Raw genomic sequence first — 16,019 nt, 5'->3', positions numbered from 1 at the left:
TTTCATCAGATGGGGCCCCGAATGGCCTAGGTTAGGCTAGGTTAGGCTAGTTTTTTGCAACCCAGGCTCGGGAAGCCCCCCCTGCAGTTTCGAATTCGGCTTAACCTAACCTAACCTAACCTAACCCCAACATACCCAACCAACTTTTTTTATCAGATGGGCCCAGAATGGCCTAGGTTAGGCTAGGTTAGGCTAGTTTTGTGCAACCCAGGCTCGGGAAGCCCCTCCGTGCAGTTTCGAATTCGGCTTAACCTAACCTAACCTAACCTAACCCAACCATACCCAACCAACTTTTTTCATCAGATGGGCCCAGAATGGCCTAGGTTAGGCTAGGTTAGGCTAGTTTTGTGCAACCCAGGCTCGGGAAGCCCCTCCGTGCAGTTTCGAATTCGGCTTAACCTAACCTAACCTAACCTAACCCAACCATACCCAACCAACTTTTTTCATCAGATGGGCCCAGAATGGCCTAGGTTAGGCTAGGTTAGGCTAGTTTTGTGCAACCCAGGCTCGGGAAGCCCCTCCGTGCAGTTTCGAATTCGGCTTAACCTAACCTAACCTAACCCAACCATACCCAACCAACTTTTTTCATCAGATGGGCCCAGAATGGCCTAGGTTAGGCTAGGTTAGGCTAGTTTTGTGCAACCCAGGCTCGGGAAGCCCCTCCGTGCAGTTTCGAATTCGGCTTAACCTAACCAACCTAACCCAACCATACCACCAACTTTTTTCATCAATGGGCCCAGAATGGCCTAGGTTAGGCTAGGTTAGGCTAGTTTTGTGCAACCCAGGCTCGGGAAGCCCCTCCGTGCAGTTTCGAATTCGGCTTCCCCCCATTCCATTCCACTCCATTCCATTCCATTCCATTCCATTCCATTCCATTCCATTCCACTCCACTCCATTCCATTCCACTCCATTCCATTCCACTCCATTCCATTCCACTCCATTCCATTCCATTCCATTCCATTCCATTCCATTCCACTCCATTCCATTCCACTCCATTCCATTCCATTCCATTCCATTCCATTCCATTCCACTCCATTCCATTCCACTCCATTCCATTCCATTCCATTCCATTCCATTCCATTCCATTCCACTCCATTCCACTCCATTCCATTCCATTCCATTCCATTCCATTCCACTCCATTCTATTCCACTCCATTCCATTCCACTCCTTCCATTCCATTCCATTCCATTCCACTCCATTCCATTCCACTCCTTTCCATTCCACTCCATTCCATTCCATTCTAGTCCATTCCATTCCATTCCATTCCATTCCACTCCACTCCATCCATTCCATTCCATTCCATTCCATTCCACTCCATTCCATTCCACTCCATTCCATTCCACTCCATTCCATTCCATTCCATTCCATTCCATTCCATTCCACTCCATTCCGTTCCATTCCATTCCATTCCATTCCATTCCATTCCACTCCATTCCATTCCCTCCATTCATTCCATTCCATTCCATCCATTCCATTCCATTCCATTCCACTCCACTCCATTCCATTCCATTCCATTCCATTCCATTCCACGCATTCCATTCCACTCCATTCCATTCCATCCATTCCATTCCACTCCATTCCATTCCACTCTCCATTCCATTCCACTCCATTTCATTCCATTCCATTCCACTCCATCCATTCCATTCCATTCCATTCCATTCCATTCCATTCCATTCCACTCCATTCCATTCCATTCCATTCCATTCCACTCCATTCCATTCCACTCCATTCCATTCCACTCCATTCCATTCCATTCCATTCCATCCTTCCATTCCATTCCACCCATCCATTCCATCCATTCCATTCCACTCCATTCCATTCCATTCCATTCCATTCCCCATTCCATTCCATTCCCTCCCTCCATTCCATTCCACTCCATTCCATTCCATTCCATTCCATCCATTCCACTCCATTCCATTCCACCCATTCACTTCCATTCCATTCCTCCATTCACTCCTTCGATTGAGCCGACCTTCCACTTCCATTCCTTCCATTCATTCCACCACTCCATTCCTTCGCATTCCAGCTTCCATTCCATTCCATTCCATTGCCTGGAGCTTGGAGCCTGGAGCTTGGAGCCTGGAGCCTTGAGCTTGGAGCTTGGAGCTTGGAGCCTGGATTGGAGCTGGACTTGGAGCTTGGAGCTTTGGAGCCTGGAGCTGGAGCTTATTGATACCTGGAGCTTGGAGCCTGGAGCTTGGAGCCTGGAGCTTGGAGCTTGGAGCTTGGAGCTTAGCTTTCCGGAGTTGAACTAGTGACTTGGACCTTGAATTTATGACGTGAAGTGAATTAATATGATAAACGGCAAGGAGCTTGGAGCCTGGAGCTTGGAGCCTGGAGCTTGGAGCTTGGAGCTTGGAGCTTGGAGCTTGCAGCCTGGAGCTTGGACGGAGCTTGGAGCCTGGAGCTTGGAGCCTGGAGCTTGGAGCCTGGAGCTTGGAGCCTGGAGCTTGGAGCTTGGAGCTTGGAGCCTGGAGCTTGGAGCCTGGAGCTTGGAGCTTGGAGCTTGGAGCTTGGAGCCTGGAGCTTGGAGCCTGGAGCTTGGAGCCTGGAGCTTGGAGCTTGGAGCTTGGAGCCTGGAGCTTGGAGCCTGGAGTTTGGAGACTCCAGGGGAGACTCCAGGGGAGACTCCAGGGGAGACTCCAGGGGAGACTCCAGGGGAGACTCCAGGGGAGACTCCAGGGGAGACTCCAGGGGAGACTCCAGGGGAGACTCCAGGGGAGACTCCAGGGGAGACTCCGGGGGAGACTCCAGGGGAGACTCCAGGGGAGACTCCAGGGCCAGGGGAGACTCCAGGGGAGACTCCAGGGGAGACTCCAGGGGAGACTCCAGGGGAGACTCTAGGGGAGACTCCAGGGGAGACTCCAGGGGAGACTCCAGGGGAGACTCCAGGGGAGACTCCAGGGGAGACTCCAGGGGAGACTCCAGGGGAGACTCCAGGGGAGACTCCAGGGGAGACTCCAGGGGAGACTCCAGGGCCAGGGGAGACTCCAGGGGAGACTCCAGGGGAGACTCCAGGGGAGACTCCAGGGGAGACTCCAGGGCCAGGGGAGACTCCGGGGGAGACTCCAGGGGAGACTCCAGGGGAGACTCCAGGGGAGACTCCAGGGCCAGGGGAGACTCCAGGGGAGACTCCAGGGGAGACTCCAGGGGAGACTCCAGGGGAGACTCCAGGGGAGACTCCAGGGGAGACTCCAGGGGAGACTCCAGGGGAGACTCCAGGGGAGACTCCAGGGGAGACTCCAGGGGAGACTCCAAGGGAGACTCCAGGGGAGACTCCAGGGCCAGGGGAGACTGCCGCCGAGAAGTTGCCGCCGCTTCCGGCCGCGGGACGCCGGCATCAAAGCGCTGCAAACACTCACGCGTGGCCGGCCTTCGCTTTACCTTTCATTCGAAAATAAGAAAACGCCCTTCGCGCGCGGCATTGTTGTCGGTGAGGCTTTTCGGACGTGGAGTTCCGGATCCAGAAGTACAACTGCTTAAGGACGGTACGTGGGAGGCACCAGTCTCTCTCTCTCTCTCTCTCTCTCTCTCTTCTCTCTCTCTCTCTCTCTCTCTCTCTCTCTCTCTCTCTCTCTCTCTCTCTTTCTACAAGGAAACCTAACCTAACCTTCACGCATCTCATCACTCATCGACTCGCGTCCGCCTCCTGACCGTTTTTGATCCGCTTGTTCCTCAGACTTGCACCTGTCTCGACATTCAATAACTGAAATCGACACTCTGTTCACTTTTAATAAGCATACCGCTGTCTGAACCCGCACTTTCCCCCTTTCAAATTAAAAACGAGACTTTTTCTTCTCAACCGTAACTCGCACGACCTTACCGACCTGCTCAATCGATTCCCCGTCGAAAAACACCCGATATTCATGTGTCGCGCTCCTCCCTTCGTGCATTCGACTGATATCGCCTCCTTATGCGTGCCTACACTTGCATAACCTAAACTAACATAACATAACCTGACATCACACTCATCACCTTCCCTAACCTAACCTAACCTAACCTAACTATTTATGCGTGATATCAGATGAGAATTATGCTTGATGAGATTATACCTGATGGGACCTTATACCTGATGAAGACTGCATGAGTGAGTGTTGTGTTCAGTCATTGTTTTATTTTTTGCATTCAAGGTAGTTTAGGGCCAGACGTGATGTGGTATTTTTGTAAATAATTAACTAAAAACGCTGTATAAAGAGAAAATTTATTTCTTTCCCTCACTTGTTTCTTTTTTGTAGTATTTTTTCGAGTTTCTTTTTTACAAATTTGGAAAAGGTTTATTTCCCATCATTAGCTTTAACAATAACAACAATAAGTATAATGTTTTAGATGAAAATTCATTATACAAGTGACCATTACGTTCCGCACAGCCTTGGCACTGACACCCGCAAGGTATCTACTCGTTGAGTTTATACAACACTTTGGGTTCCGACTAGAAAAGAATGGAAGTGCAGAGCTCTATTTTTGCAGCTGTGGCCACATTTGCGGACCATTGCCAATAAATTTCCATTACTAAAAAGATGACACATTAAAGATTCCAAATTAAATATTCTTCACAAAAAGTTCCCAATCATAAAAGCTGAACTTCACCTACAAAGCAAACAAGAGACAAGATGTGTAATATCTTGTTGGAGATTAGATTGGATTTTAGAGGCTAACCCTGTTGGTTCTGAAGACATTACAAGATAATATTGATAATATAAATTGATATCAGTCTCTGTCCTTGGGAGTCCATAAATTAAGAAAGGGCTGGTACTGGGACTTTTTCCATCAGATGCCAAACTCTGTGAACTTCAATTTATACAACAAATTATTTCAGCCCTCTTTCTTCAGTTTCTAGCGTTATAAATGGATGCTTCACTCAAATCGAGAAGAAACTTGAGATATTTGACATAAGACAACGAGAGTCTATTGTAAATTTAAAGTATTTCAGTCAATCAACAATCTAACTTTAGATAAGTCGAAATGAAAGCATCACAACAGAGACCTTTGTTTCCTACATTATTACATAAATATCTGAAAAGTACACAAAAGAAGTGCATATACATGGTGGTAAGTCACAAAGAAATCAGCACCAATGATCATCTGGAGATTTTGAGATACATATCCTTCTAACAAGATGATCTGTCTTATGTTAAAGAGAAATAACAAGGACAGCATAGGTGTTGGATGACGTAAGGCATTAAATAGTATAAACCAGTGCAAGAAAAATGAAGATCCTTAAATATCTGTCCAGCATCAAGCAAAACAGAATTATTGCTGCTTTCAATGGGAATCCAAGTAAAGGAAAGAGAGTTTGATAAGTGAATTCAAATGGCTCTCAAAGTAAATTACATTACTAACACATATCGCTTTTGATACAGGTACATTGCTCCATCCACATACAGTAGAATGGAACGGCCTAACAGCTTTCTAGATTTGTTAGACTAATCACAGTCTTTACTCATTTAACAATTCCCCTTTTTTTAAACTCTAATAATACTGAATAACTTAAATCGGGTGGTTGAAGATAAATGTGATTAATTCAAGCAGAAAGGCATAATCACAGTCGAAGAAGGACTCTCACAAATTAATACTAAGCACCAGCAACAGAAAAGTACATGGTAAGCCTCAAAATATTAAAAGCAAAAGGCTTGACTTCAATCGACTCAATGTTAAAGTTAAATGAAATACTCCTTGAAATCAGTAAACATAAAATAATTTCATTTAAGAGTTAGTTCTTCCACTTGTGAGAACACTCGACCTCTTCCACTCTCACGCTAAATGACGACAAACATCCCACAAGGTAAAAAAGTAGAAAATCAGAGAATGAACATGGCATTTCTACATGTTAACTTGCAGTGACAATGGGGCTAAAATCTTAGAAAACAGGCATTATTTTCATCTGGGAATCAGGACATTTATATTGCTTTGGTTAAGCTTCTTTGGCGAGAAACCTATTACAGTAGAAGTATGACACGAATCGACTGACTGTGTTACCACCCTAACTTGAGAAGCACCTGTTTTTCATTTAAAATAAATTTACAATAACCTACAAAAGAAAACCAAATAAATAAAAATTAAATTAATGCAAATTCACACTAGAAACATTTCTATGCACATTGAGAAATGCAGAAGAGATAACAAACGTGCAGCTAGATGTCAGGAGGGAAATGATAGGAACCAGAACGAGGACTTAACTAACAACAGACCAAAGGCAAAACTTCTTAGACGAAAATGCCTGAGCCTGCAGAATAAACACGAGATGGTTAACTTAATTTGCAATGAATATTCTAACAAAGAAAGGGAATAAAACTGTCATAAACGATGACTAGGTGACTGAATGATACATTGCTCACAAGTTTTCAGGATAACACAATGAACTTGTCTAAAAGCATCAGTAGATTTAAATATTGTAAACATTTCATTTCTTTCGAAAAAATAAAATTTTTAGGACAGTGACAAAATATTTGAATGGTCTATGAATGCAAAGATACACTAAGTATAACTTTTTCCCAAAGCACTAGAATATTAAAAATTTCTTGCATATCTTCAGCAAACATTTAGTAACATTTAAATTAATTACTGTGTCTAATAAGTGCTGTTGCTGAAGTAATACCATTATAATCTGCATACTTAAGATAATTTCTAGTTTATAATCAAAATACATTTAGTTTTATACTTCTCGGATGTCTAAATAACTGCAAGGCATCAAATGCACTTCAAATTCTCAACAGGGAATGTACTACCCTGAAATAAACTTGGCAATGACTACTTAGTCCCCAGTTACCCTCATGAGTTCACACACTAAATCACAATGTATGAAACAAGTACTGCTACATACCTCAAAATAAAAATTCAATTTCACTTAGCACAACTATAATCTGTCAAATATCAAGTGTTCAGCCTTACAATTAAATACTTACACTGACAGATAAATACCTAAAATTAGTAGAAAGATTTCTAATAGAAGTCAATAAATACAGTACCTACAACGAAACAGTCCTTACAGGGAGTGAACTGGTACAAGTTTTGTGATGTTAAAAATTGATCATAATTAAGACAGTGCACCATGGCAAATTCGACAACTCCCAGTGATGTAGTGGAACAGTAACTGATAACCAAGTTTCTAACACACATCACTACTGAAACCCAACTGGCTTTCAAACAGCGAGGTTCGTCCGCTCTGACCAACGGGCAGAAACGCTCACCGACAGAAGCACGCGCATCCTCGACGTGTCTGCCCCACGAGGGGCGGAATCTCGACGTGACACAAGCGAGGGAACACAGCGACAACAATTGAAATAAGGTACATCAGAAGTATACACCGATTAGTCAATAAATACAACAGTCAGTGAGACGAGACACGAGCCACTCAGGTGACGTTGTTATTGTGGTCCACGATCAGCCAGTACTGGCGGTTGTGGCCCGGCTGGTGGCTGTGCTGGTGGCCGTGCTGGGCCCCTGAGGCCCCTGCCAGGCCCGCGCACCGCGAGGGCGGGGCCGCGTTGTGGTGTCAGAAGGAGGCGCAGGGCGGCCCCGTCGTGTCCGGCGACAGCAGCGGCGCCCCCGAACCCCGGAACGACGCGCAGGGGCTGCTCGGGGTGCTGCTGCTGCGACTGCCGCCACCGCTGCTCGTCGTGCTCAAGTTACTCGAGCTGCTCAGGTTGTTGTTGTTGTTGCTGCCCGACACACTGCTGCTCGCGTTATTGTTGTTGTTGTTGTGAAAGGCCGGCGACTGCACCACGTAGTGGGTGAGCCGCGTGGGCAGACAGCCCGCGTTGAGCTGGTAGAACTCGACCAGTTGGAGGACGTCGTAGAACTTGGTGACGCCGGAGTCCAGCGAGTAGCAGATGGCGTCGCGGACGGGGTCCACCACCTGGACGGCAACAGGAGGAACGGTAAATCAAGTCCAACAACCATCGTGTAGGAAAAACTCGCAAGACTCTAAATGTCTTACGAAGAAATTTCTAGACTGTACTCACCGGTTGAATTTGCGTGTGCAGGACTTTGCCGGCGCACTTGAAGGTAAGGACGAAGGCGCTCGGCGTGCTCCGGCTGTCGCGGACCAGGAACACGCTGCAACAAGAGGAGAAACACGTCACGCACTGCGAGACTCCGCTCCCAGCGCGGGGAGTATCGCCGCCATCGCGGCAGCCGGTCTTCCCCGCCGGCCGCTGTCGCTGCTCGCGCGGGGTATCGCCGCCCGGAGGCGGTCGAGATCCCGGACGCGTTTTGAGCTCCAGAGTCGTTAGATGGGCTCGAACCGAGCGTTTGACCCCACCAATGAATTTCTCGTTTGGGGAGCAATCCATAGGTGGCGTCATTGGCTGAGCGATAGCGAAGCCCTTGCCGTGTTTGGGCGCTCCGAAAAGTGACTGGTCGTGCGTCTGTCTGTCTGTCTGTCTCTCTGTATGTAATCACTCACGTTTCTCAGCAACTACTGAACGAATAGTATCCAAATTTCACACCTGATGTCACCTAAACATCCTACAGGGGGAGTTTATCTCAGATTAACAATTATCATCGTTTGAAATATTCAAAACATCATTTTGAACTAGGTAATTAGCGTGTTTAGGTTGGTAGCAGCGTGTCGCTTACCAATTTCTCATACCGGCTGCCGCGCTTGCAAGCCGTCTGCAAGACGGGACGGCACTTATGCAAATAAACAAACTAAAGAGCAAAGGGGTTCTCAAATAGGTACTGAGATAGTTTTTTAACATTCTAGAATGATTGAAACCCTTCCGGAGTGTCAACAGAGGAAAATACGGAAACTAAATGTGAGAATGGTTTACGTGTTTCGTTCCCCTCTTCCCCCGTCACAGGGGAACAGGTCAGTGCATTGAGTGTAGTTGTGGATTGTAAATACAATGTTTTCTTTGCCTTTGTGTGCATCTACTGATTTTATTCTCTCTGATACTATCCTAATTTTTAAATTTCATAGTAAATCAAATCAGGTAAATGCATGAATAACTTCTGTTGAAATTAGAAGACATGTTAATTGTCTTGGTTTGTCTCGGGGAAATGACACTCTATTGCAATGCTGCAAGCTAACATCAATATTCTAGTACTTACATCTATTGATTAAAAGAATCCATAAATAGATGTATTTTGTGCAATAAATAATCCATATATTTAGTGCTAACAGATTTTGAACTGATATTGGGTTCAATCAGACGATTCAGGTTTTGAGCGGTGGGTGACTTGGTAATTGCTTTTAATGGGACGATTCCTTTCACTTCACCAAAGCTTGTGTCCGACAACTGGAACCAAGTATTGATAATGATTTAAAAGCTGGCTTTCTGAATGTAAGCCCAATGTTAAGACTATACTGTATTCTTTTACTCTAAAGATAAAATATCACGAGGCATGAATAAGGTAAATTAAGTTGGCGTATTAAGCAACAAGTGGCCTCTGCATTTGACTTCATGAGACGATTCACTGAATTTGACAAAACTTGTTCTCCGTCGAATGCTTCAGATCAGCCTGCCCTAAACTGAGTCACTTAATAAAAACTATGATTACATATTCCAGTCTATATTGTTTAATTCACTGGTTTTAAATGAAAGAATGACAAAAGGCTTCTCAAATATAACTAATAAATTTGTGAATTCATTAGTTTGAAGAAAAAGATGTATCGAATAGTGAGTCAAGCAGACGAGTAGCTAATTAAGCGATTCAATGCTGGCAATGGAATGTTACTCGACTGAAGGAATCGCATTGGTGTGGCATTTGAGTATTGGTGACGACAAAGGGTGATCCATGAAGACCAACCCAGACCCATTCTTTACCCATTATTGATCAATTTGATATCAATATTTTTCAATCGAATCTCATATTGATTCTTGGAGTTTTGGGAGTGCTGATTATGAAAACCACTTCCATCTCTACTCCAGACTTATATTTTCATCTCAAATTAGGTCATTTGGGACCAAAATTTTCAGGTCGAGTTTTATATTGTTTCCTGCAGTGTTTGATGAGCTGAACTCAAAAATAACTTCCAAATTTTTCCCAGACTCACGCCTTACCCAATTTTGACCAAATTTGGACCAAAATTTTTGAATTGAGTTTGATGTTGATCCCAACAGTTTTTTGTGTGCTGATGACGAAAATCTCCTCCATTTCGACTCCAGACTTATATTTTTATCCCAAATTAGGTCATTTTGGACCAAAATTTTCAAATCAAGTTTTTTTATTGTTTCCTGCAGTTTTTGATGCGCTGAGCTCAAAAATGACTTCCAAATTTTTCTCAGACTCACGCATTACCGAATTTTGACCAATTTTGGACCAAAATTTTGGAATCGAGTTTGACGTTGATCCCAACAGTTTTTTGTGTGCTGATAACAAAAATCACTCCCATTTATACCCCAGACCTACATTTCACTCAATATGAGCCCACAAGCTGCAGTCCGAAGTGCGCAAATTCGCATCGCTCAGCCACACTACGCGCCCACACAAAACGGCGCGTACCCCTAGTAATTAGCAGCTCTGGAGCTCAAAACCCGTCTCGGTTTTTGACTGCCTTCACCGGTTTTCTGGCCTCGCTTCACTGTGCTTCGGTTGGCCCGGCTCGCTTACCCGTCCACGGTGCCGTGTCTGCTGACGAGCTGGGCGGCCTGCTCCCGGGTCATGCCGGAGTGGAACCAGGGCTGCGTCGTGTGGATGCCCGACTCGAGCCCCAGCGCCACCCGCACGGTGCCCTCGGCCACGCCGGCGTGCCCCAGCACCTGGTTCCGCCGCCAGCGCCGCTTCCAGGAGTAGCCCTCGGCCGCTGCGATCGCCTTGGCCTCCTTGGGGTCCTCCACGATGCGGCCCACCGCGCCGGTGAAGTCCATGGCCACTCTGGACCGAACACTCTCCTGGAAAAAAGACAAACATCAAACATCACTGTAAAAAATTTCGTACCTTTGCACGCATATTATACAGAAGAATGAAGTACAGAAGTTCGTAAGAAAGTACGGAAAGTCCGTACTTGTTCCACATGAACCCATGTAAACGGGCGTGGAAAAAAAGAAGAGATGTACTTGGCAGGTACGCACGCACGGTTCTGACCGAGGGGGTCACACTCACGTAATAAATACCCTGTACACAAAAACAGTGTATTTCGCGTAATACACGTGATCGTAATACCCTTTTTGGGTCAAATGTGCCAAATTTTTGCATTTTAAGGGCGTAATACACGTGTAATACACCCATAAAAAAAGCATAATACCGGGCAGTCTTTACACGATTTCTTGAAGTGGTTACCCCCTCGGTTCTGGTTCTGACACATTATTGACCAGCGACCTTTTCTGTAATTTTGTTTCTCTGATTGAACTTCAAATCGTTTTCGTCAACATTTGTTTTTCTGGAAGGCAATTCTGTCGGGCTTGACTTACAATGGGCACGGTGTAGCTGTTGTAGTCCTTCGTATTGATGCTTTCCGCCTGCTTGTTCTTGAAGGAGCGGTAGTTCTCCCGGAGTTGGCGGCCATACTGCAAACATAAAATAATGTAACCTTTGGAAGAAACATACGCAATCGTTCACATTTACCAGTCATTTTAATTTTCTCAGTCTAGCCTTCCTTTCCGTTTGCCGGCGGGGCGTGACTGGGCAGGAGACTAACGCCGGCGGCCAAATCTCGCCAAAACTCGAAGCTCCAGAGTCGCTGAACGGGACATGAAACGAGCAAGTGACCCCACCAATGGATTCCTCGTTCGGAGAGCAATCAATTGATGGGGTCACAGGTTCGGTTCGAGTCCCATTTCGAGGGGTCCTATTCAAAAGATCTTATCTGGGCGTTCCCCCCAAGACAATCTTATCTTAAACGCCGGCAAATTTCACTCATTTTGATCAATCAGAATAAATACGACGGTAAGCGAAACATATTTCTACATGCACTTTTGGTTTCTTTGATCTCTCATCTTTAGATTTACTGTAACAAACTCACAAATTATATTGACATGTTGCTGTACCAAATGATCAAACTATGTGAAATTCACCTGCGTTTAAGATAAGATTGTCTTGGGGGGAACGCCCAGATAAGATCTTTTGAATAGGACCCCTCGATTTAGCGACTCTGGAGGTCAAAACGCGTCCGAGATTTTGGTCCGCCTCCTTTGGGCTTCCGGCCCACTGTTGGGGCGCACAGTGGGCCAGAAGACCGGTGGAGGCGGCTAAAACTCCAGACGCGTTTTGAGCTCCAGAGTCGCTGAATGGGACTCGAACTGAACGTGTGACCCCACCTACGGGTTCCTCGTTCAGAGTCCATTGGTGGGGTCACACGTTCAGTTCGAGACCCATTTAGCGACTCTGGAGGTCAAAACGCGTCCGGGATTTTTGTCCGCCTCCACCGGGCTTCCGGCCCACTGTTGGGGCGCGCAGCCTCAAGGCGCGGCTGAGCCTCACCTTGGCGAGCCTCATGGCGGTGAGCAGGCACGTGCGGACGTGCTCCGAGTCGCAGGCCAGGCACTTGGTGGCCGCGATGCCGGTGCCGGCCGGGCTGTGGTCGTTGTCGCGCTCGGCGTGCTGGGCCGTGGGGCGCAGGCACAGCCCCCACTCGGTGGGCGCGCGGAGCTGGTTGCGCGCGTTCAGGCACGAGTACACCGTGTAGTCCCGCAGGCTGCACAGCAGCTGGACGCCTCCGTGCGCGTCCACATCGCCCTGCAAACCAGAGAAGGGCACACTGTTAGCGACACAGAAACAACAAGCTCCAAAGCTTAGAACTACACTGAGATTCCAAACGCTGTGAGTATAGCACGTATGGTGCAATACAATGAGATATCGCACCATAAGTGCGATGCCATAGCCATATTGCACCTTACGTGCAATACATCTCGAAAATGTCCTATGCTTATGCATAGGAATGGGAAGGCATTGCACTTCATGTGTAGATGCAAAAGCATTGCACCAATTGACGCTATATTTGGCTGAGCGATAGCGAAGCCTGTTACTCCAGTGGGGTTGAAAAGTTTTGTCTGTCTGTCGGTCTGTCTGTCTGTCTGTCGGTCTGTCTGTCTGTCTGTCTGTCTGTCCGCACTACTCCTCCTGAACGGCTCGGCCGATCTCGGTGAGATTTTGCACACTTCTTAGGTATGTCCTTGGCTCGGCACACGCGAAATTTCACCATCCTAGCTCAACTGGTTCAGTTTTTATAGGCGAAAAACACCTAAAAAACGGCGAAAAATAGAGATTTCTGCAGATAGACCACTTCTGTCTTGGAGAAAGGGGGGTCTGGGGGGCAGAGCCCCCCAGCCTCGACAAGTTAAAAAGTGACAAGGGTCAAGATCGTGTTATCTGTAGATAAAACAACTCTATTTACAATGTAGGGGGGTCTGGGGGGCGGAGCCCCCCAGCATTCAACAAGTTAAAAAATAACCGACAACGGACAAGCCATTGCCTGCCGCAGGCAGGCTAGCGCCGCAGGCCAAGGTAGGTACGCCAGGCGTGGATTGGAGGAACAGGCAGCGAGACATCGCGAAGCCTGTTACGACAAGACGCGGTCTGGCGTAAACCTACCTTGTCATCAGTATACACAGAGAATGCACCGGAATGCACTGTGGGTCGAAATCCCGGACGCGTTTTGAGCTCCAGAGTCGCCGAATGGAACTCGAACCGAACGTGTGACCCCACCAACGGATTGCTCTCAGAACGAGGAATCCATTGATGGGGTCAACCCGAGGTCAACCACTCGGTTGGAGTCCCGTTCAGTGACTCCGAGCTCAAAACGCGTCTAGATTCTGACCACCTCCACCGGTCTTCTGGCCCACTGTGTCGGTGGTAAGGGTGCGGGGTCGCCTCGCAACTGACCCACTCAACACAAAGGGCGACCCACCGCGGCCCGCCACTGCGAAAAGGCCACGAAATGTACCGCCGAGTGTGAATCCACGGAACGGCACGGCGGCAAAACAAAGGCGATGACTCGGTGTCGTGTGGCGCGGCCAAGACCGGACTATCAATTCCGCCGTGCCGCCTTGCTTCTACCGCGCCGTGCCACGCCGTGCCACGCCGTGCCTCCGATTGAGACGTGAAGTGACTCAGCCAACGAGTCCCAACAGGTACTGCCGCGTGGTTGCCGACTGGTGGGGGACCGCGTGTGTGTGTGTGTGTGTGTGTGTGTGTGTGTGTGTGTGTGTGTGTGTGTGTGTGTGTGTGTGTGTGTGTGTGTGGCCTGCCACGGCGGGCCCAGCACTGCATCCACAAACGAGGGCGACCGGCTCGGAAAGCTCCATTGTTTGGAAGGGGTGCACTTGCAGTGCGGGGCGCGGCGGGCACGGCGCACGTCACCGCGGTCGAGGTGCAGCCTGTTTGGTTTACGACCCCGAAAATAGCCAACACATTTCCACCCCGCACCTACGCCCGGCGGGTCCTCGCCGGCAGCGCTTCCGCCTCCCTCGCACCCCTCCGGGGCGGCCCGTGAGTGCGAGGGAGACGACGACGGCGAACGAGTTTCGGAGTCGCACCCACTAAGCGGCGGCCGAGTGTACGCGCGGATGGGCCAGGACCACCTTGACGGTGGCGGGACGCGCGCCGCGGCGCAAATCACTCGAGGGCGTAAGTACCAACAAGAGGTTATTTGCACGTCGACGTACCACAGTGGGGCAGAAGACCGGTGGAGGCGGAATCCCGGATGCGTTTCTAGCTTCAGAGTCGCTACGCAGTTTTCGAACTGGACGTGTGACCCCACCAATGGATTGCTCTTCAAACGAGGAATCCATTGGTGAGGTCAAACGCTTGGTTCGTGTCCTGGTTAGTGACTCTGGAGCTCAAAATGCGTCCAGAGTTTTGGCCGCCGGCGGCGGTCTTCTGGCCCACTGTGTGTCGTCAACTCTCACGCACGCTTGCGCGCGTGCCGTGCGCGTGCCGTGCGTGCCGACGTGAGCATACGTGCGTGCGCGAGGCGTGATGCCGACAGCGCGCCTAACGGTCGCGCTTTCCCGCGCAAATTAGCATAGCGCCTTTGGAGGGCCCCGTCGGCCCCACCCCCGCGGCGTTACGTCAGTTAGACTGATTCCAGGAGTCGTTTTCGTTGCTCTGTCTCCTTCGCTCCTGCGTGGCGCCCGTGGGTGCGAGACAAAGTGACGAAAACGACTGTCGGGCTAAGTCTGCAGGGGCTTTGCGAGTTGGCCAGGCCGCCAGCCTGGAGCCTCCAGGGCGGCTAGCCGTGGCATGCAGTGGCTGAGTGCGTAAGCCATACAGAACTCATATCACGCGGCAACCCACACTATAAAATTTCGTTCACAGTTTTCCTGCACTGTAAAACTGAATTTCCGGAATTCACGAAGGTACACCCAGAAAGAATGTTGACGAAGGCACCCTCGTAAATAACATGAATGGTCTTGGTTATTTACGAAGATTCCCAACACTTAAAAGAAAATCTAAGAAAATCCGCGAATACATTCGTCGCAAAGTCACGAAGGTCCTTTGTAAACTCATAAAGATTTCTCCTAATTTACGATATCCTATGACAATTTGCAAATACACCTTATCCGACATTTTTGCCACAGGTGTCTTCGTCATTTCCCAACCTATTTATTACGGTGAACATATACACATACTGCTTGCAAGCCATCAGTAATTCCCATAAGACTCCTGTTTGGATGGCCATTGTGTGCACAAAGCGAGCACACTGTCCACCGGCACGCAAACGCGGCGCTTCCCAGCCCACTGGCGCGCGCCGCCCGGAGTTCAAGAACAGGCTGCTGCACTGTACTTTAGTACAGTGGCGCCCCAGGCAGTCCTCCCAGCGCACTGGACTCTGGAGAAAAGAGCGCGAATCGCCGGTGTGCTGCCAGCATGGCCGGTAGCGCGGCCGCACAGTGGGCCAGAAGACCGGTGGAGGCAGTCAAAATTCCGGACGCGTTTTGAGCTCCACAGTCACTAGATAGATCTCGACTCGAACGTGTGATCCCACCAATGGATTGCTCTCTGAACGAGGAGTCCATTGGTGGGGTCACAAGCTCGGTTCGAATCCTGTTCAGCGACTCTGGAGGTCGAAATGCGTTTAGAGTTTTACCCGCCGGCGCACCGGTCTTCTGGCCCTCTGTGGGCCGGCAGGCCGACA

General features: G+C 48.4%; 1 protein-coding gene across 1 annotated transcript in view; it reads right to left on the bottom strand.

The window, feature by feature from the left end:
- Positions 1-4,181: 4,181 nt before the first annotated feature.
- LOC117645670 (growth factor receptor-bound protein 14-like) overlaps positions 4,182-16,019 on the bottom strand; it is a gene marked incomplete at its 5' end in the record, with an annotated part of 136,620 nt that continues 124,782 nt past the window's right edge. The window contains 5 exons of the mRNA XM_034386016.1: positions 4,182-7,856; positions 7,963-8,056; positions 10,556-10,836; positions 11,356-11,451; positions 12,365-12,619. Coding sequence (XP_034241907.1) covers positions 7,494-7,856; positions 7,963-8,056; positions 10,556-10,836; positions 11,356-11,451; positions 12,365-12,619 — 1,089 coding nt within the window. The remainder of the gene's footprint in view (positions 7,857-7,962; positions 8,057-10,555; positions 10,837-11,355; positions 11,452-12,364; positions 12,620-16,019) is intronic.

This window comes from Thrips palmi, unplaced genomic scaffold (genome assembly GCF_012932325.1).
Source record: "Thrips palmi isolate BJ-2018 unplaced genomic scaffold, TpBJ-2018v1 HiC_scaffold_1, whole genome shotgun sequence".
Classification (NCBI taxonomy): Eukaryota; Metazoa; Arthropoda; class Insecta; order Thysanoptera; family Thripidae; genus Thrips; species Thrips palmi.
This window is presented reverse-complemented; position numbering and strand designations above follow the sequence as displayed.